The sequence below is a fragment of the Ochotona curzoniae genome, unplaced genomic scaffold (genome assembly GCF_017591425.1).
Source record: "Ochotona curzoniae isolate NIBS_2020 unplaced genomic scaffold, NIBS_Ocur_1.0 contig_4514, whole genome shotgun sequence".
In the NCBI taxonomy this organism is placed as follows: Eukaryota; Metazoa; Chordata; class Mammalia; order Lagomorpha; family Ochotonidae; genus Ochotona; species Ochotona curzoniae.
In genome coordinates, this window is record NW_024466312.1 from 1,658,954 (window position 1) to 1,680,094 (window position 21,141).

A 21,141-nucleotide genomic window follows, 5' to 3' on the forward strand; every position below is an offset into this window, starting at 1 on the left:
TTGCTGCTTTGATGCCATGGAATTAAAGATAACCTAGCACAACGTGGCTGGAAATGTGTGGTATTTCAGTTAGTTCCCCTACTACTCAGAGTGTGTTTTTAAAACTCTCATTTCTAAATAGCATTAAGAACTCTGCATGAAAGTTCTTCTTCCTTCTGGAAAATAGCTCCTTCTCCAGAATACAGCCTGAAGCACAGAAATCAAAAATCACGTGTGCTAAGAAACATCCACGGTAGCAATTTTGTAGAGGTAAGGCAAACTAACATTAATAAATGAAGCTAATTGGACTCAATTTGCATATTTAACTCATGGTAATTACACAGAAATTCAGCAAACATTTTAAAACGTATAATTAATCCCTCTACAGTTAGGGTTACTTATTTTCATGACATAACCAAAACTAGGAGTCTTGTTAATGATTACTGTTTCCAATTTAGATGCCAATGGAATTATTTTAGTAATAATAATAATTGAATGTGCTCCTAATTTTAGCAGTTTATAAAGTTGTAAGGTTAAAATGTTTCCCCTCAAAGATTTTTTGCAAGTTTTATGGAAAATGTGTAATGTGAATTATTGTAATACATTAAAGTATTCCAAATTGTTCAGTTAAAAAAAAAGGTACTTTATAAAATCCTAATGACATGAGCTTTTTTAGACTTGATAACTAGAAATTGCGTGTGGCTGGTAATGAACAGGAAATTTTATTCACTGTTACTATATGCGTTAGTTCTGCTTTACCCACGGACACAATTTGCTTTTTAATATTGTACTTTTCACTGATTTTTGGAATTTGAAGTAAACCCACTCCCAGAGCACAATGTCACGGTAGAATTCTCTCGATTTTAATGTGTTTTAGTTGGAGAAGTTTTTCCTTTAAAAGTATTTAGGAACTTTTTGATTGGAAATTATTTTCTGAAATGTACTTACAGGAATGATCCCATCCCGTGACCTAGACAGTGCACTAAATACTGTGAGAAGGAGGAGAGACGAAGCGTGCTCAAGTATAGGAAGTGTTCTGGATAGGGAAATCCAGTGAGCAAAACTTTACAAATATCAAATGGGTGTGCGATTCAATCATCGGGGTGTCAGCTCCTAGCATTCTCATGAGCAATCTTTTCTAAAATTTAAACATCCTGGAAGATTAACCCTTTGTTAAATTTTTTTTGAAAGGGCAAAGTCCATATGGTGAGTGAAAGAAAGGTGGTGTTGAGCAAGCTTAATGCCTTTGCTGGGATCTGCCTGCATGCATGCATGGGTGTATGTGTGTGTTTTCATTTATACATGCCTATTAAATGCCTGTCATCCAGTTAGCACTGTGTTGTAGTTATGAAGTAATAACAGACACCATCTCTGCTATCAGATTTTGCAGGCTGAGCGCTCTGTTTGTTGCATGTTTACTCCAACCCAGGCAGCATTCTGAGCACTTCACATAAATTCATGTTAAATCTTCAGAATGACACTGTCCTGTAGACACTCTTATTGTTCCTGTTTTACTGAAGAGGAAACTAAGCTTCACATTGTTCCTGCAAAGCCCAAATGCAGTTCCCAACCATTTCACAACAGATACCTGTGCCCTGAACAATCATATTAGAGACATGTATAATATTCAAGTCTATTTTATATATATATAATACATATATATACACTCACATATGACTTAAAATGTTTCATTAAACCCAAAGTGTATCTATTTAATATATATATAATTCATACCATTGTAAGAATATAAAGGAAGGCATCACTGTTTACATTTTGCAACCCTGGAATGCCTAAATGGCTATAGCATTCCTAAGATATGTTATGAATGACAAAAATAAAGATATCTCTAGCCACTTTTAAGGGTTGAATTTTGTCCTCTTCAAATCAATGTTTTCTTGTCCTACTCCTCAGTACCTCAGGAGATAACTTTAGCTGAAGAAAACCCTGAAGATAGGCTCTTTAAAGTGTCAGTTAAGTTTAATTGAAGTCACTGAGGTAGGCCAGATTTGATCTGACCTGTGTCTTTAAAAGAAGGGTTAGCACTTCCAGTAGGCGGGATTTTCGTAACAAAGCCAACCCTGCTCATTACCTTGTCCTTGGACTTGCAGCTTCCATAAGTGTGTCAAAATGCATTTCTGCTTAAGCCACCCAAAGCTGTGCATTTTTGTTGCAGCGTTCCCAAGAAACTGACACTTCGGTGTCTCAAAGGATGAGACCCTCACACACTATCTGAAATCCCAAAGCTGGATGTACAAGACTGCTTCAAAAAGTTCATGAAAAAAAGGAATTAAAAAGAGACTTATTTTGATGCAGAAGAAATATTGAAATCCATGTATAGTTCTATCTTAATACTTATCTTCCACAAACTTCATGAAGACCCCATCACGTGGTACATTTATGGTGGGAGAGTCATTTGGGGCAGAGTTCTAACCACTGAGCAGATCCTGCTGTGGATCTTATTAATCGATTTTGGGTGAAGAATTCACTTGGATTATGTTGATTACAGGGGCAGGAGTGAGTTGAGAGTTTTATAAGAATAGCTTGTGAAGGTCAGTGAGGTTTATTTTTTGTCCATTACAGACAGAGCAAGGTTTGTATTAGCCCAGACATCATGTTCATTGCTGTGATCCACTGGCCATGGATTGACTGTTTAATTTTTAGAGGAGTGTTCACCTAAATGAATTGTCATTAATTAGTTTCAGAATTAATTCTGATTTTTTTCTTCTTGTAAGCAGAGTTGCAAACCTATTATGAATTGATTAGATATGGTTAAACTAGTTCTAGTGTTTGTTACCATGGACATAGTAATCATTGTCACATAGAGTGAGTCTTATTTTGTGCAATGGCAAAACATTTTAAGTAGAATAACAGAAAATGAAATCAGTCTACTAATGGTAATATCTCTTATTGGTGTAGCTGTTACGTCATTGCGTTAGCACAGATTTCTCCATTGGTTGATGCAGACTCCTGTTTTCAGGGTCAGGCAGTCACTTGGCCCAGTGAGTGAGCTGCTGGTGGTCTGCCCTACAACTCTGATTAGAATGCTTGGGCTTGGGGCCCTGCTCCTGCTCCTGCTTCCAGCCTGTAGAAGACTGCCCCTGGATAATCCTACTAACTTGGAATGCTTCCAGAAGAAACTTGCACCCTCATGGGTTTGGGGGAGGGGCTGGTTGTGTTGTGGCTCAGGTGCTAGCAGCCCAACTTGCTTGGCCAGAACAGAGTTCCAGGGAGTGGTAGGCTCAGCCGAGTGGGAGTTGACGCTATCTGGGGTGGCATAGGGGTACTCAAAACCAATGGAGGTGACGGTGGCAGTGGTGGCAGCCCCATTGTAGACTGAGGGTTCTCCCTGTAGCTGGGTCTGGAGCAAAGTTAACAAGAGTAACCTGAGGGCAATTGCATCCCCCTGCTGGGCTGAACTGCTAAATGGCAGCACCTCACTTCCAAACATGATTCATGTGTACTTTCTGTTTTTTATTTTTTTTTTAAGATTTATTTATTTATTGGAAAGTCAGATACACATAGAGGAGGAGACAGAGAGGAAGATCTTCCATCTGATGATTCACTCCCCAAGTGGCTGCAGCGTCAGGTGCTGCGCCGATCTGAAGCCAGGAACTTCTTTCCCGGTCTCCCACGCAGGTGCAGGGTCCCAAGGCTTTGGGCCGCCTTCAACTGCTTTCCCAGGCCACAAACAGGGAGCTGGATGGGAAGTGGAGCTGCAGGGATTAGAACCGGTGCCTATATGGGCTCCCGGCATTCATGGTGAGGACTTAAGCAGCTAGGCCACGCCGCTGGGCCCATCATGTGCATTTTCTTCTGCACTAAGATGGGATTCAACATCACTCTCCTGAGAGTCAGAGGCATTTGTCTCCAGGGCGGTCTACCTCCGCGTTTTGATCTAAGTCACTTGAACTTATTTGACCCATGATCACAGTAAGACACAGTCAAGGAAACAAGAGCACCCATGTACCAAGAGCTCCACAAAAAAGCAAAAATCTTCTCACACTGAAACCAAACCAAAGACCAAAATCTTAGAGCCCAAGCTGGAGTGCCTACCACCAGGCAAAACTTGAACCCACAAACCAGGGTGATCATCTCAACGCTCTCTGGTTAGGGCAAAAATCTCAGTCCACAAACCAAGGCTGGGGCATCACTCAATCTTACCTGAAGTTTGAAGCCTCAAACTCTCAAAGTCTCAAACTCTTGAACCCTTGAAGTCTCAAATTCTCAAAGTCTCAAACTCTCAAGTTCCCTGTTTGGGTGCTAGTTTTTGGGGGTCTTTTGTCCAGCAGTCCCCAAGACCACCAAGGGGTGAGGCGACAGTTTTCTTCTGCAACAGAAACACTGGAGACAAACTGGTAGTGAAGGATATTCATTTATTTGAGAGAAGTCATAAGCTTATATAGGAGAAGGGGGCTGGCAGAAGGGCGGTCCCGACAGTACTTTCAGTCAACAACAATATTGTGACTGGCTAACAGATCTATCTCTCTGGACCCACCAATGAAGGTAAAGGTCAGGAAACACAGGAGGTATAGGAGACTGTTTCTCAGGGCAGACTTCATTACATGTTGAAAAGCAGGATGAATATAACATTTGACTTCCTAGAACTGTTTACAAAGGAAGTCCTGGCAGAGTAGGGAGAGACTGTGGTGCAGCCCATCACTCTTGTTATATGTCCAGTGAACAGGCCATGGTGGGATCTGCCAGCCAAGGGCACAGTGTGTCATGTGCCCACAGCCTCCCATAGGGACTTGGCAGGTGGAGATCCAGGGACAATCTCCCACACCAGCTTCTTGCTAATGGGTAGTGAAGGCATGGAAGTAGGGGCTGACAATAGACATAGCTCAGGACTTGGGTCCCTACCACCCAAGTAAGCGACCCTGGTTGTGTTCCGAAGTACTAGGCTTCAGCCCTGGCCCAGCTCCAGATGCTGTGGGCATTTGGGGAATGAACCAATGGCTGAGAACTCATTCATTCTCTCTCTCTTTCTCTATCTCTCTTTCTCTCTCTCTCTCTTCCCCTCTCTCTCCTTCCCTCCCTGCCTTCTCTCCACCCACCATTCTTCCCTCCTTTTCTCCAGATCCTATCAGTTAAAAAAGGTAACAGCTTTATCTGGTAGAGATTAAAAGAGTTACCATGTATGAGTACTTCACATAGGGTTTATACTGAAAAGAGTATTAGCAATAACTTTCCAGTGAGCTGAGTTTTAAACCCAGCATCTCATTCTTTGCCACCACAAAAATGTTCATAATATATTATGATTTAATTTCTATAAAACTGAGATAGAGTCATGAGACAGAATAAATGATTGCATGTACATAGAATTATCTTTGAAGTACACAAAAGAAAAAATTACGGTGGTTACATATAAAGGTCTCCAGGACTGGAAGACTAACTTTTCATTGGATAGCATTCATAATATTTGACATCACAGCCATATACTTGCATTTCTGTTCTCAAAAAAATATATAGTAACAACAATGTGGCAATGTTTTATAAAGAGATGAGCATGTAAAATCTTTCTGGAACAATAAGAATGTTCTATGTCTTAATCTGAGTAGAAGTTACACAGATTTATTCATACATAAAAATTCATTGAGCTAAGCCTCTAGGATATTTGCATTTACTTTATTTAAAGTATATATTGCTAAATTAAAGTTGCTTTAACACTTCAGAAAGAGAGTCATTTTTAAAGATATTCTAGGGGGGAAAAGTCTAAGTTTGGTGGGCTCACTTTATGGTTTTAAATCTTAAAATTTGTCAAAAGAATGTTGAATTCATTGGCTAAACTCTCATTATAATGAGAATGAATATGTGTGAGCTCTGACTACTTAAAAGATTTTAGTGGAAATGTGTGATTACTTATGATATTGGGACATCATTTTTAGATTGTTTAATTGTTAGAATTTTGATAGTTTTTTAAACTTTTCCAATAACATCGTTTACAATGGCTGTCCATTCTTTTAATACACTAACGAGGCAAAGTAGATCTTCCATCAAACAGGTAGCAGTCAAGCCAGGTTGTATTATGGTAACTACCAACCTCTAATCTTGCAGCATTCATATTTAGTTCTTGCTCCCTGCCTCATAGAGCAGGAGCAGGAAGTTTTCTCTCCAGGAGCCACCAACTAAAATGTGTGTGTTTGTGCCAGAGTGAAAAGAGGCCCTGGAACGCATTGCCCTAGAATTAAGGTTTGGAAAGGTGGCTCAGGGAATGTGAAAGGATTATGACAGCGTTTCTTCTTCCATGCTTAGGCCAGAACCTACTGTCGCGTTGTACAACCATGCCGTTGTTGTCAAACAACACTGCTTAGAGGTATTGTGGTAGAAGCCTCAGACTGGGTCAGCTTGCCTGATGCACAGAAATCAATCAGTAACGTTGGCATGGTGGAAAAAAGAAGGAATTCATTGCAAAGCACAGAGCAAGGAACCTGGGTTCCCCAAGTATTATGGAATGAAGATCCTTGTAGATTGAAAAAAAGGGCTGAAAGGTACATGATCAGCTCATACCCAAGTTCCTAAAAGGACATGATCAGCTCATGTCCAAGTTAATCATTAGTGAGTGGAGCTCCTGACCATCCTTTGATTGATCAGTGAGTGATGCTATGATCTTGAGAGAGTTCAAAATGCCAAGTGAGTCCTAGTTGGTGTGGGGGTCATGTGAGGGCAGCACTTACATTCTGCACAGACCTGGAATTCCAACACACTGGCCATCAAGATTTTTATCTATTGGTGAAGCAATAGATTGAATCTTTGACCTTGTAAGATTAGCTGGATTACTCTCTTAAGTCACATTCTTTTTGATAAAGGAAATGCAAAGACACTTGAGTTTAAGGGAATCAGACAGGAAGCTGGACCTGCTTTTACACTATAAGGGTTTGGGTTCATAAGGGCCAGGAGTGTTCCAGTTAACCCAGAAAGAAGAAGAACACTGGAAAAGTTTGACCAGTGACCTCACATGCTCCCTGTTCCTGCACCTCAAGGTTAAGGTGACTTACCTTATGGGTTTATAAATTTCTTTGCGACTATGCTTACTCTTTCACTCATCAACTGTTTATCGAATTCTACCAGAGCTGTTGTAGGCCTTTGGGATAGTAAGGTGGTAGAAAAAATAAACTGTTTCCTCTGATGGGGCTTAATTCTAGTGGCAGGAAACTAATTATAAATGGAATATGTTAAGTAGCTTTGGTTACTGATTGGCTTATTTAGTAGTTATTGATACCTGTGGTAAGAGGTGAACCTATACATCTCAGATATTTGATGCAATGGAAGCTCACGTCTCATTCATAGCATGACCTTTCACACAATATACACAAAAGAAAAGAAAAATGGGTACCAGAAGATAGTTTCTTTGACTGCACTGGCTACACATAAGAATCATGAATGGATGTTAGAACATCACCAAAAGGAACTGAGATGAAAGCAAATTGGAAAATACAAGGTCACCTATACATTCAAAGAGGAAAGTCCCAGATAGAAAAACAAGTACGAAAGTAGGAACATGTTACATGAAGGTCAGTGTGACAATCTGATATGTCTACATTGACATTTATTATCCTAGGACATCATAGACGGCTGCTGGATCAGACTGCAAGCCATTTACTTACTGAAAGAGCATCCTGTTTTCTTCTGCATCTCAATTTTCCATGATGGAGTGAGAGAAGTGAGAATCAAATGTAGAATGTGGTAACTTTAGGATTATGTACCACAATAGTGAACCCCTAACCTGAAAAACTGAGTCTCAAGTCAGGAGATGATAAGAAGAAAGAGAAGAGAAAAACTAAAGCTTCAGCTTTAAAATTTATACAATCTTCAGAAATGGACGGAAGTTCTTGAGCTTGTATCCCCATTGAGTGTAAACTAGTGCTTCAGGGGAAGATCTCAAATCACTCCAAGGTCATCTTTCGGCAGGGATGGTGTCTGTCATTCTCTGATCTGGATGCCAGGACTCTGGCCAAGGAAAAGCCTGACAATAAAGTTAAGTAGTGAACGTCAAGGCAGAGTGATGAAGGATAGAATCAGCGACAGGAGCCAACCAAGATGGAAACTTGGAGTCCAGATGAAGAGTTTGGATTCATTCTTAGGACAAGAGTAATGTATTGGGACAAGAGTAATGTATTGGATGGCTGGAAGCAAGAGCATAACATGGTATAACCAGATTCTGGGTGTGTTGTTGTTGCTGCCTCATCTAGTTGCACTGAGAGATGAATGGGATGTGGGGTGAAAGTAGAGGCAAGGAGATCAGTAAAAAGCTGCCGATCTATCCAGGCTCCCAAGGATACTGTCCTGGATCAGAGTACCAGTGATGAAGAGGGACAGAATTTGGTCATAGCAGGGCTGTATTTCAAATAAAGAATTGATGTCCTGAAAGAATTGGGATGATATTTGGGGAATAAATGTTTTGAAAACCAGATTTTTGATAACCTAGAATTTTTCTTTTTGTGCTTGATCTCACTTACATGTATAAAGGAATGATTTGGTGAGAATCAAAGGAGGCAATTGAGAAGTAATAATTTAAATTTTCTTTTGCATATTATATCTGACATACTGCTTCAGGAAGGTCATCATTAGGAAATTGAGGCCATATAGAGTAAACTCTGGTTGAGTAGGTCCAGAGGTGTGGGCAGGATTAAGGATTCCAAAACGGCACCCAGGTCTTCCCAACACTGGAAAGCTGTCACTATCTGAGTCCGAAGGAATGGGATGGAGAGTAGGAAACACCGTAGGAAGTGTAGTAATGGAAGAGGTATCCAACCAGAGTTGTAGGGTTTGGTAGACAGTAGGGCCAGTGACAAATGACCGCTGAGCAGAAAGGAAGCAAATGTGGTCATTTGTCTATCCTCCCTGCTCGTCCATATCCTGGTGGCACATGCCTCTGGCTGAATTCAAATAGAATCCAGACAGCCAGGGAGCCCTGGTGACAAGGTTCAAAGCAAGGGGAAGGCAGCAGAGACACACTACTTAAGCCTCCCCTGGCCTCTCTAAGGAGAGTTCAGATTTGAAGCTCAGCATAAAGACAGTGTGATGCTGTTGATGGAAAGTCATCAGCATTTCAATGGATTGGGTCTTTCTTTTTGTAGCCCACCAACTATTTTACAATTCTAATTAATAATACAGTCAGCAAAGGAAGCACAGTGAATTGAAACAATTTGTTTAAGGTCACACAGCCATGAGGTATCTGCTCCAAGAATTAAGAGAGAAGGAATTCTACTTGCCGGGGACACACAGCTTTTCCCTCTGAGATAATCAAAATCTAGAGTAGTGTTTGGTCACATGATACTTTTTCCCTTCATTTTTCCCACTCTTCTGAAAGAAAACAATTCTGACAAGAATTCTTCAGAGTTAATATTCCAAATTTTAATATCCCAGTTTGGGAACTGCCTTTCATTAAGGCTGTTTGTAGACTAGAATATTAGTAACCGACATATTCCCTATACCATAAAAAGACTAGATTCACTTTTATCTTGGGAACAAAGCTGGATAGAAAGGATTTTTTAGCTTAATTCATGAAACATTTATCTTTGAGTCAGGTTTTGTTGTAACAGCATAAATGTGGCCCGTCAGCATTTCCATTATAACCCCATATTTCCAGGGCTTTTCAGGAGTGCCTTAGAGACACTACTTTGAATTAAAACTTGGCATGCGGGATTTGAATCAGAAAACTACATTTTCCTTACCAATTAATCAAATAGTTTAGGGACCCTCAAGTTAGAAGAAGATCAAATGCGAAAAGTATATTAATGCAAAAAATATTTTAAGATAAATCTGGTGATTTAAATCTTTGTAAAAATATTAGCACACGATACTCATGGTAAAAGTGTATTATATCACTGTCTATTATTTCTCAAAGTGAAATGTGAAAGATCCATGATAATATGTAAAGTACAATTACAATGCATCTTTTTCAATTATAACATCTCATACTTTGTCTTTTTGACTTTGTAAGTAATTTGCTTCTACTTTGGGGATTTGGATGATTCTAAAATTTTGGTGCAACTACTTTGAAGTTATAACAGTAGAAAAATGCTGAGCCAGATTAACAAGGGGAAAGTGTAAGCTCCAAGAGTGAGTGCCAACATGTTTTAATGTACTCCTGTGGAATTTTTATATATGGTGAGATTTTGCATTCTCTGAACAAGGATTAGTAGCATATCTTGATTCTATAAATGTACATTTGAAAGTTAACTTGCTGAATACACTGGCAATAGTTAGGGTGAAATAGCTTAGTTATAAGACATTTCTACGTTTGCTTATTCATAAATATAGTATGGATGATCAATAATAATTAGGTGGCATCGTAGTCATGCCCTCGCATTAATATCTCATTTTGAAGGGCTTTCTGTGAACTTACTCCCAGCCTCAAAAATTTTTAATGTAAATACAAGATGGCCAAAGGAATAAGATGAAATCTTCCTTGTAGCTCCACAAACATGTCAAGCCTGAGAGCTTGACCACCTGAGAGCTTTGCACGTGAAAGATACTTCCTCCACGTAGCCACTGGGCTGTGCAACCTTCAGTCCTTATTCAAACTTTACCTTCTGAGTGAGGCCAAACCGGATCATGCTACTTGATGGGGAACTTGTTGTTGGCCTCTCTGCCCCAAAATAACTTATCATGTATCCCTACCTTTCCTGATATTTTCTTCTTCTCACATTTAAACACATACTATGCCTTTTTCACAGGGCCAGACTCTTGGTTTGATCTGTTGAGTTCTGCTAAGTATCTAGAATTGTGCCTGGTACATCTTAATTGCTGAAAAACATCTGTTAAATTGTTGAATGAAATCTGAATTCTGATGGTAAAAAGCTTCAGAAAACCATCAAAACCATCCAGATACATCTTTCTGTGGTTCTTCAATGGCATTTGGGATATTTCCAAAACATTCTCAAAAATAACCTTTGTACCTTCATATGCTAATCTGAGGTTCCTCATTTGGAGATGCCCAATGTGTCACAGGTCCATCTTTCCTAGAGAAGACATCAACTTTGGAAAATTTGATTTCCAATTTTAATTTTACCCATTGATCAGAAAAATTAGTGTGATTGGATAGATACAAAATATGAATTTCATAACACAAGTGTTTATACTAAAATATCACTATACACATTTCATGATGTTGTGTACATATTATATTAATGCTGAACTGAAAGTTATGAGATTCTTTAATTGAAAACAAACAACAAAAACCAGCCTTGCCTCCTTCCTCGTGAGTGTTGGAAATTCTGTTTTGAAATGCCATAAGGGGTTTCAATCCTTAGTCCCGGAGATAGAAACCAATGATAAAGGTGAAATGGAACTGGAGCTGCTTGGTGAGGGTTCACCCCCCGGCTCAATAATGTAAAGGAAAGAACTATGGAATTTTGGTGTGGATACCAACTATAGCACACTTACCCAGCTCAGCCCTATCCTCAGTGCTGGTTGATAGCAAAAGCCTGTTTCCTGTTGTGAAAATGTTATTGCTTTTGGACAATAAGTGCATAAATTGCTAACTTTAAAAAATGTCTTTCAATTCCTTTTTATGTACCAACATGAAATCTCTACTTTTATTTCTGCTTTGTCTTTTTAGGGTAAATGTGAGCAGTCACTATATGGTCACTTGCATTCCATTAATGATGCCACCTTCTCTCCTGTGGTAAGTTGACATCTTCTAACAGATTATTTTAATGCTTCATATAAAAATTACCTATAAAAAATTTAAAATTGATGTTCATTTTACCTGAAAGGCTTGGGGCAGCATGAAAATGCAGAGTATCTTCCATCCACAGTTCAGTGAAGGACATGGCCAAAGTCCTTAGCTTGGAACTCAGACCAGCCACAACCACCCTGCCTAAGGGGAAGGGAATCTAGTTCTTGCTGGCACCTGGATTTGGTTGGCAGGAAGTGAGACTGGAAGTAAATCCGGGAATTCAACCAGGCATTCCAATGGAGGGGATGTGGGTATCACCAGAGCTATCTTAACAGTTGTGCCAAAGCCTGCTTTGTAAATTTATTATTATGAATCAAATTTCCAAGATAAAAAATAGTGTTAGTATGATGAGAACAAATTTAAATTTAATTAGGAACAGTGAAACCCAGATTGAATAAGATTGCAGAATTTTAAAACGTGTATAAACAAAAGCGTTTACACAGATGCACCAAGTATTGGCATGAATCATGGGAAATTCTATTGTATTCAATCCCCTTTTCAATATATTGTTATGAGTCTTTAATATAACTTGGACTTTAAAAAGATAGTGGAATATAGATCACATTAAACTTTAATGCACAATCATAAAAAATGTGCTTGAAAAGAAACCTGCAGAATAACACCAAAACCAACAGGAATTATCTTTGGTTTAGAATACACACACTGACTAAGTGTTTTCTCTGCAGTTGAGGGTGTATAGATATAAGGAGAATTTTACCAGCAATGACATTGAGAAGCATTCCTTTGCAGTGCTAAGCCAACTGCTGGTGTCTGTATTGGGTGCAGATAGTAAGTGAATTGACCAGATAGATGACCTCTCAGGTTCCTTCAAATTCCATGATTTAATTATAGCTAACATTTTAATTTGTGAGTTTCCAGAAGAGTGAGAATCTAAATTTCTTGCATTTTTCTTTTCTAATTAAAAAGAAACCTCATAGATTACTGCCATCTGACTTCAAAGTGACAGCGTAGTCAAAATTCTGTTACTATCGTGATATTATTAGTCTTCCAAAAAGAGGAAAAAATGCTCATGACAAATTATATCTTCGCAGGAAATGCTGATTGCTCCCACTGTAGCTGTGCCAGTGGTGGTGTCTGTCTTGAGCATTTTAATGATAGGCTCAGTCACCATTATGTTTTAACAGATTTCTCTTTGTGAAGACTATTCTGCTTAATTGACTGTGGTGCACCAATTAGTTGAACAGCACCATATTAAGGAGGATTGAATGTAGACACCAAGTAAAATTTTATTTCTGGGTTAGTAAAGCAACTTTTATGCACTGTGGCCTCATATGCTGTAGGATAGTTATCCTGCGACTCTATTAAATGCCTTCTAACTTCACATGCCTTAAGAAAAGGAGATGGAGACTAAAATGCAGTCAACTAATATTTTGTAACTTAGGCATTCTGGTAAGTTTATCATAACTGAAAAAGACAAACCATTTAACATTCTAAATAGTAAACTGGATAAATATGGAAATACGCAAGAGAAGTGTATTGAATCAGCAATGAAGGAAGACATTAATTATACATATTTCAGAGAGCAAGATGATGGATCTGAAGTCCAGGAATCCAATATCAAAATCACTGACCAGTTTTTCTGTGTATGTTGTGTTCTTACCGAAAGGATTGTTACAGCCTTACTGAAAACCAACATCTTAAAACCTAACTGAAAATTGCCTATTCATCTTCGCTAACTGCGCACATTCATTAAGTACTAAGAAATTTTGCTTTGTTGTGCCGACTTGTAGGTTGTGTTCTCCATTGTTCTTTTGAAGAATGTGTTTGCTGTCACGGGTCTGCTGAGGAGTATTGAGAGGTGGAGGGCAGTAGTGGCCTCAGAGCCCTGAGACATGGGAGAGTCTCTCGGGGACATGGCAGTGTGACACAGTTCACATCCAGACAAGCCATCGAGGTTGAGCTCATGAACACCAGAGTATGGACTGTGCTAACATAAGAAAGCATCAGAGCTGAAATCCCTGAGTTTGAGCACCGTGGTGTTGTGATCATTGTAGAGAGCATCCATGTTCTTGGAAAGTAGTCAGTAGCATGAGCTTTGCTGATTATTTGATGCCTGTTGGGATAGACATCATCACTAAAGTTCTGTGTAGAGATAGGGTCTCCCATTGCTTCAGTTTTCCAGTCTTCCAGTAGGTTCACCAGTTCCCTGATTGGCAAGAGGATTCCATCCTGCCTTCCTGTGGCTCTTGTTGGACTTAAATTATACATTTTCTATGTTATTCTTTTTCTTTTGCAATTTAGTCTCACCTTGAAATGAGTTATGAAAAACAGTTAACACTTATGGCCAATTGTTTGATTGTTGCTCGCCTACGATTGAGTTATCTTTTTGCCTTCCTTACCTCAAGGTTTCATTTTCTTCCTGGTGAAGAATATCCCCTGGTAGTGTTTTAGGAAGTGTGTAGTTTGTATTCTTCCTTGATATATATGTATCTGAAGATATTATTTTGTTTCTATTCTGCCACTCCATTTTCTTATGACACCCTATTTCCAGTGAGAACCTACTCTCAGCCTGATCCAATATACGTTATGTATTTAGCATTTTTTTTCTATAAAATAAAATATCTTTACATTTTCAAATTTTCCACAATGTATCTACATGGTGAATCATTTCCTTTCTGTATTTCTTAGGGCTTGAATTACTCTCTCAGTGGTCAGCACACTTGACTTCCCACCATTTTGAAAATGTTATAGGCCAAGTGTGGTAGCCTAATAGTGGCTAAAGTCTTCACCTTGCATGCGTCAGGATCCCACATGAGTGCCAGTTTGTAACCCGGGTGCTCCACTTCCCATCCAGCTCCCTGCTTGTAGACTGGGAAAGCAGTGGAAGATGGCCCAAGGCCTTGGGACCCTGCACCTACGTGGGAGACCTGAGAAAGCTCCCTGGCTCCTGGCTTCAGATTGGCTCAACTCAGACCATTGTTGCCACTCATGGAATGAACCAGTGGATGGAGGATCTTTCTCTCTGTCTCTCTTTCTGTCTGTAGGTCTTGCCAATGGAAATAAATAAATCTTAAAAAGGAGAAAGAAAATGTTATATATGCACATTCAAAATGGTGTATATATAATAGATACAGTATGTATTTTTTATGTAGTATAGTCATTATATATATGATAGCCATTATTTCTTTACATATATATATTCTTTACATAAATATATATATTCTTTATATATATATAGCTAAGTCCCTCTTGTCTCTCATTTAGAAACTCCTTTTCATATGAACACTGAAATTTATTTTTAATTCTCCATGCATGTGTCTTTATTTACATTTCCTATGTTTTAGTTCTCTATATGACATTGTGACTAATTTTTTTTTTAGATCTTTTTGATAACACACTGTATCTTTCTTGGCTATGTCAACTTCTCGTTTACTATTTCAATTTTTGGAAATATATTCTTACAAATTTATCTGAAAACAGACTTGGTGGTACAGGCTCCAACCTCATGGTGGCTTACTACTCAAATGGCCACAACAACCTCAAATTAAGGGATGAAATTGTCTCCTAGCTGCAAGTTCTCTGAAATGGCTTTAGATTTTCCTGTTGAGCTAATGACCACTTCTCTAATATTTCTCCATTATTGTTAAATTACTTGTTATTGTCACATAAAACCTTTCCCTGTCTTGAGTCCTTAGAGGTAAACTACCATTAGCTACTACTCTTCTGAATACTTCATAGATTTCTGACTGTTAATTGTCAATCTGTGCCAAGACTCCATCTTAAATCATGTACTGTATCAAACTTTTTCTTAATTTCATCCATATGCTTATGATTTCCAAATAAACTCCATCCTGAAATCCAGATTCATGATTAGCTGTTTCAGCCTGCATATCTCTAATTCATTAAAAAAAAAAAAGCAGTTTTTGCTGTTTCACCATCTCAGCTGATCCCTTTTGCAGAGTTATCTTCTTGGTAAATATCATCCTATTCATCCCAGACAGAAGAGGGAGAATGAGTCAGAGTTAGCAACTGTCTGAGGCTTTTTGTCTGTTCGCTTTTTTTCGAAAATCTTTCTGTCCTGGAATTCAGTGGAAAGCAATGAGAAAAGGATAGTCTCAATTTTGTTTGATTCAATATCTCCAACATCAAGGCTGGCTTGTTTTGCATATGTAGGACTCAAAAGTGATGAATAAATGAATGCACTCAAAGCTCTGAACAAACATAAGCGAAACACTTTCATTACACCCCAGTATCGTTCTATCATATTTATTTAAATTTTATTAGCCTTCCAAGTTCTCTGGATGCTGAGCTGCAAACTAAACTCATTTAATCATCAGGTTAGATGAACTGTTTCTTAGAAAGTTTCTGTGACATGGTATACCACTTGTTTGAAGCAGACAATTACCCAATTCAAGTTATATTTTATTCCTAATAGTATTTTTGGACTTGGATTTTGCCATTCATAAAATATATTAAAAAAAATCTTAGTTCTTCTGTCAAATAAGCAATAAAAGACGAGCAAGAATGAGATAACAAATGTAATGTATTTACACAGTGCATGGAAATTAGAAAATGATATTATTTCTGGCACTATTATTATTATTGGAGCTAATGTTCATTTCTAACAATTTTAGTTTAATAAGTAAAAAAACATTTAAAAGCACAAAGTCATTTATATACACACATCATTTTATAACATAATTCTTCATATTTTGCTTTTTAATTTCATGTGATTGTTAAACCATAAAGGTGAAGCTTACATTTTGTACCTGTTAAAGTAAAAAGGAAACAAGATTCTAAACTTTTTCTATTAAACTTGGGCTCTTACTAAAAAACATTACAGTAAGGGTATTGTGTCTCTTTCATATTGGTACATGTCATGTAATTATCAGAAGGTTTGGAGTTTAAATTTGAACTGAAAAAGATTGTTTACCTAAATTGCCAGTATGTAGACCTAAATACACTCACATTATATTTTCCTTAAGTATTTGATTAACAAATACTTGCACTTAAAAAGTTATCCTCAATTTTTAGCAAAGAAAGCTGAAATTCTGATCTGGGTCTTTTATCTAAGCCCAAAGTATTTATTATCAATATTTGGCCTTTAGACATATGGAATGCAGATAATACTTAGGTCATGCCATTGATCCTCTGAAGGACAAACGATGTCAGGCAGTATTTACAAACTACAAAACTTTCAATTTTGTTTACTTCTTCAGCTATCCAAGTTGATGTCAGCTACCATTTAGCTAGGCCAATAATATTGATATTTGATGCCAGTTCTTATTCATTACTACACCTCGATGATGCATAAGTCAGAACTTCTAAACGTGCGCTGAAAGTCACTATAGCAGCTTCTATCCAGGCAAAGTGGGAACAACAATAGAATAGAGAATTAAGGAGTGTGCAACATGTTATTCTTTATGCAAATATGAATTGTTTCAGTATTCCTACATTTAAAAATCATTTTATCCCATATATACTATATAATACTATATAATATCTTAAAATTAGGTATCTCTCAGAACCACCTGTTTTGCTTCTTAAATTTTTAATATATTTTTTAATTGTTTGCATAATTGAGAGAGATGCATGCCCATGTGGGCCTCTGATTAGGGTTAGAAGGTTCAAGTATGGAGGAGGCTGGGTAGGACAAATGTTTCAATTTTTCTTTTTCCTTTGTCCATTGGGTAGGGGAGGTATGGGGCTGCTCCTTGCTGCCAAACTGCATTAGCACCTGGGGATGGGGGATGGTCATCTAATGATGCCTTAGAAACTTCAGTATGGGGAAAGAATGTTCTGAGGGTGTTATTTGCCATCTGATGCTGTGCATGTCAAAGGGTGTGGCAGCTTGCCCAGCCCAGCCCATCTACAATCCCAGCTCTCATAATCTCACATGGAAGCAGCACCACGGTAGAGTCCTGGGGGCTCCCCTGCTAGGCACACTGCTGACTTCAAGTCTTGCATGAGCCAGCAGGTGCTGCTGCCAGGTCTGAGACTGCCCACGCCTCAGTCTCAGCATCCGCCAGCAGGTGCTACAGCCTGGCTCAGCCCAGCTTGCCTCCCAGTCCAGCTCTTGCCATCGTAACATGTTCTATCCACAGTCTCAGTTCAGATAAAGCAGAAGCAACATGTTGAATCTAATAAATAACCTGGTTAGCAAGGAAGGTTGTTCTTATTTTTATTAGTTTAATATAGTATAGTTGAAGATAATGTAAAATAGGCATTATATATGGTTCACATAATGTTTATTTCTGTGAAAATGCCCTGGCTATGTCACCTGTAAATGACTCTTTTGTGTGAAAATCCCTTGCCTTTTTAAAAATTTCAGCTCAAAACTTTTGTCTTGCTTCTTGGAACAGAAGCTAATCAATAAGCATTCATTGATTAGGAAATATCAGAAAGTCATTACAATCCATAGCCTAAAGAAATATTGCAAATAATATTGTTAGGACAATTTAATTGTGGCAGAACTAAGTTTACTTTGTATGATTAATTTTAAATCTTATGAAAACTCTTAATACAGTTGACAGACCACTTTGTTTGGAGCAGATAGCTGTCAAAAGTAGCATAAAATATCTTTAATCATTTATATAAGAAATAATGTCAGTGCTCAGGGGATTTGGCCATGTAGGCAAATTATCTTCTGAATTAGTGAAACCACATTTAAGCAAGTGACCCAATTAAAAAAAATGTTCTGCACATGAAAATGCGAATGTGAAATATACATTTCTCTCTCATTGTGACCAACTCTAGTGGGGAAGCTAGTGTGTAATATAAAAGCTGTGAAAAGCTACATGTATGATAAATAGCATGATATTTTAATAACTTGTTTTAAATATAGGCATAATGTCTAATGCATCATACATAGTCTCTGAATCACATAATTAGAGAAAGAAAAATGATCACACCCATTTACTCATAAGCTTAATTACAGGAAAACTTGATTATCCTCTTTAATGTAATTTTCCCCCACTTAATTGTGTGTTCTCAGGTGAATGTGACCCTGTTAATGCATATTTCACTAAGTGTCTGCTAGTTAACATGCAAAACTATAAGCAGAGCAGGAGAGTTTGCCCTTCCTCCAGAAGAGATTTAATCTGTATACCCAGAGTGACCCTGCTGGAAAAAAAAAATGACTCAAAGGTTACTCACCTCTCCCAGCAGGTTGAACTGGAGTTTCTTCAGGTAGCTTTTGCAATGATTTGGGAGTTTTTGCACGTCAGTCACCACCTTATTTTATCCCTCCCCATTCCCATCACTATATCGAGACTTTCAATAGTCTTTCTGATTTAATAAAATGATAATGTTTACATCACATTCAGAACTCTGGACTTAGTGACTTGCTGTATTTTTTACTTATTCACGATTTCATCCTTTTTTAAAAGAGTAATTGGCAAATATTCCCTGGCCGGTTAGTGGAGTGGTAATTAACAATCAGGATTTGTGTTTCTAACTTAAATGTGTGTTCTAGGACCACAAAGCAGCTTAAGATAACCTGTGTTTCTTTTTGATGGCACCTAAGGATTACAGTACTTCTTTTCAAGCTGTTGTCTTTCAGCATCCATACTGAAATTATTATGGGAACTGATAGCCTCTTATGGGAAAGGAAGAACCTTTGTTTCTCCACACGGCATCCCAGTTAAGCCCCAATTGTCTTTTGTCTCATGCATGGGGTGTTTTTTTTTTTTTTTTTCGTGAGAGCAGGAGCAAACAGGTGGAGAGTACAGAAGTGAATACATATAATAAATGGTTAGGCTTGAGGTGTTGGTATTCCTGGAACTTCCTGAGCCGTTATAGTCTTGGTAGTTCTAGTCCTGATTATCCATGAACAGACGTGTGGCTTTGTGAAACTCAGACCAGGACCCACTTTGGATGACCTGGGAGCAGGCCTGACTCTCCATGACCCACATGACCTTTGTTCTAGCTTCTTTCTGCCTCATCAATATGAATGTATGGAAGAAACCAAGCTATTAAATTATGAATTGCTTCCTTATGTTTTGTGAACCTATAATGGTTAAAAAAAAAAAAAAAGACTTCTTTTCCTTTATGAGATTGTAACTTTGCTTTCTCCAAAGATCCTTCCGTGAATACAGTTGTATACCGTCAATTCAAGATGCCTATGCCACTAGTAGGGAAAAGAAATGGAGAACTTCAAAAAACCTGGGGGTGGTGTAAGGAAGCTCAGCGTAGGAAAGCGTAGTTCTTAGAAAGACTGTGAATTTTAGTTGAAAAGACTTGTGTAGTTTTACAGTCGAATCTGTTCTTATAAATACAACTGTAGTTTCGAGTGTGTTTTATCCAATCTGCTACAGCACCAGCTCGATATTGGCTGATGTCTATAAACATGAACGTTATGATGACACAAACCTTATTTGTAAATGACTTCCTTTGAGTTTATGGTGGAGCTACCCTGACTTTATGGTGGCTGTGATTATGTCCATATTAAAAAAAATAGATTTATTGCAGGTTACTCCAGCAATCTTATTGCAGTGAATAGTATATTAATCAATGATAATTGGCCACTTTTAAAGAGACTTTTGCCAAATAGAGTAAGATATTAGGTTACTTACTGTTACCATAAATAAAATAAACCTAACAGGATTTGTGTTACCCTACATGTAATGTTTTCTGCATTGACCAACCACCCAAAAGACATTGTTACTAAAAGCATGAATTAACGCTTTGTTCCCCTGTTGGCTGGAAGAGTCATTTCATTACTCTATGAAGTCGAAAAATACATATTTAAGAACAAGAAGCTGTATCCAAGCACTGGGGAAATTATTTTTTTGAAGATCTATTTATTTTTATTACAAAATCAGATATATAGAGAGGAGGAGAGACAGAAAGGAAGATCTTCCGTCCGATGATTCACTCCCCAAGTGAGCACAACGGCCGGTACTGCGCCAATCCTAAGCCGGGAACCAGGAGCCTCTTCCGGGTCTCCCATGCAGGTTCAGGGTCCCAAAGCTTTGGGCCGTCCTCCACTGCTTTCCCAGGCCACAAGCAGGGAGCTGGATGGGAAGTGGAGCTGCGGGGATTAGAACTGGCGCCCATATGGGCTCCCTGGGCGTGTTCAAGGCAAGGACCTTAGCCGCTAGGCCACGCTGCCGGGCCCTTGGGGAAATTATTTTTAAATCACTAGAGATTTGGTTTTGTACAGTCCATGCAAACATTTTGGAACTGAATTAGTTACATTTAAATTTTTTTCAAGAAGAGAAGAAATGATGTGACCAGATTGCAAGGAAGTCAACTGCTGATATGAACATCCAAGATTGCAGATTCCCCTCTGACTTATGGTCACTGCAGCAGAAGTGCCTCTGGTTTCCATTCCCCATCCTCCCTCTTTCCTCACTACCAAGAGAAAAGAGCTGAGTTCTTTGCTTGATAAAGCACAGCAGCTTAATGAATTTAAGTACTTGCATCCTTAAAGTGTCCTGAAAGTTGCACTACTTCAAGTGCAGTGTCAACTATGGCTAGCTTTTACTCTTCAGGGGGCCCAATGATCTTCGGAAATC

At 38.4% G+C, this 21,141-nt stretch overlaps 1 protein-coding gene across 1 annotated transcript in view; it reads left to right on the forward strand.

Moving 5' to 3' along the window:
- Window positions 1-21,141, forward strand: part of SPAG16 (sperm associated antigen 16) — an 832,484-nt gene that overhangs the window by 585,019 nt on the left and 226,324 nt on the right. The window contains exon 20 of the mRNA XM_040986437.1: window positions 11,543-11,608. Coding sequence (XP_040842371.1) covers window positions 11,543-11,608 — 66 coding nt within the window. The remainder of the gene's footprint in view (window positions 1-11,542; window positions 11,609-21,141) is intronic.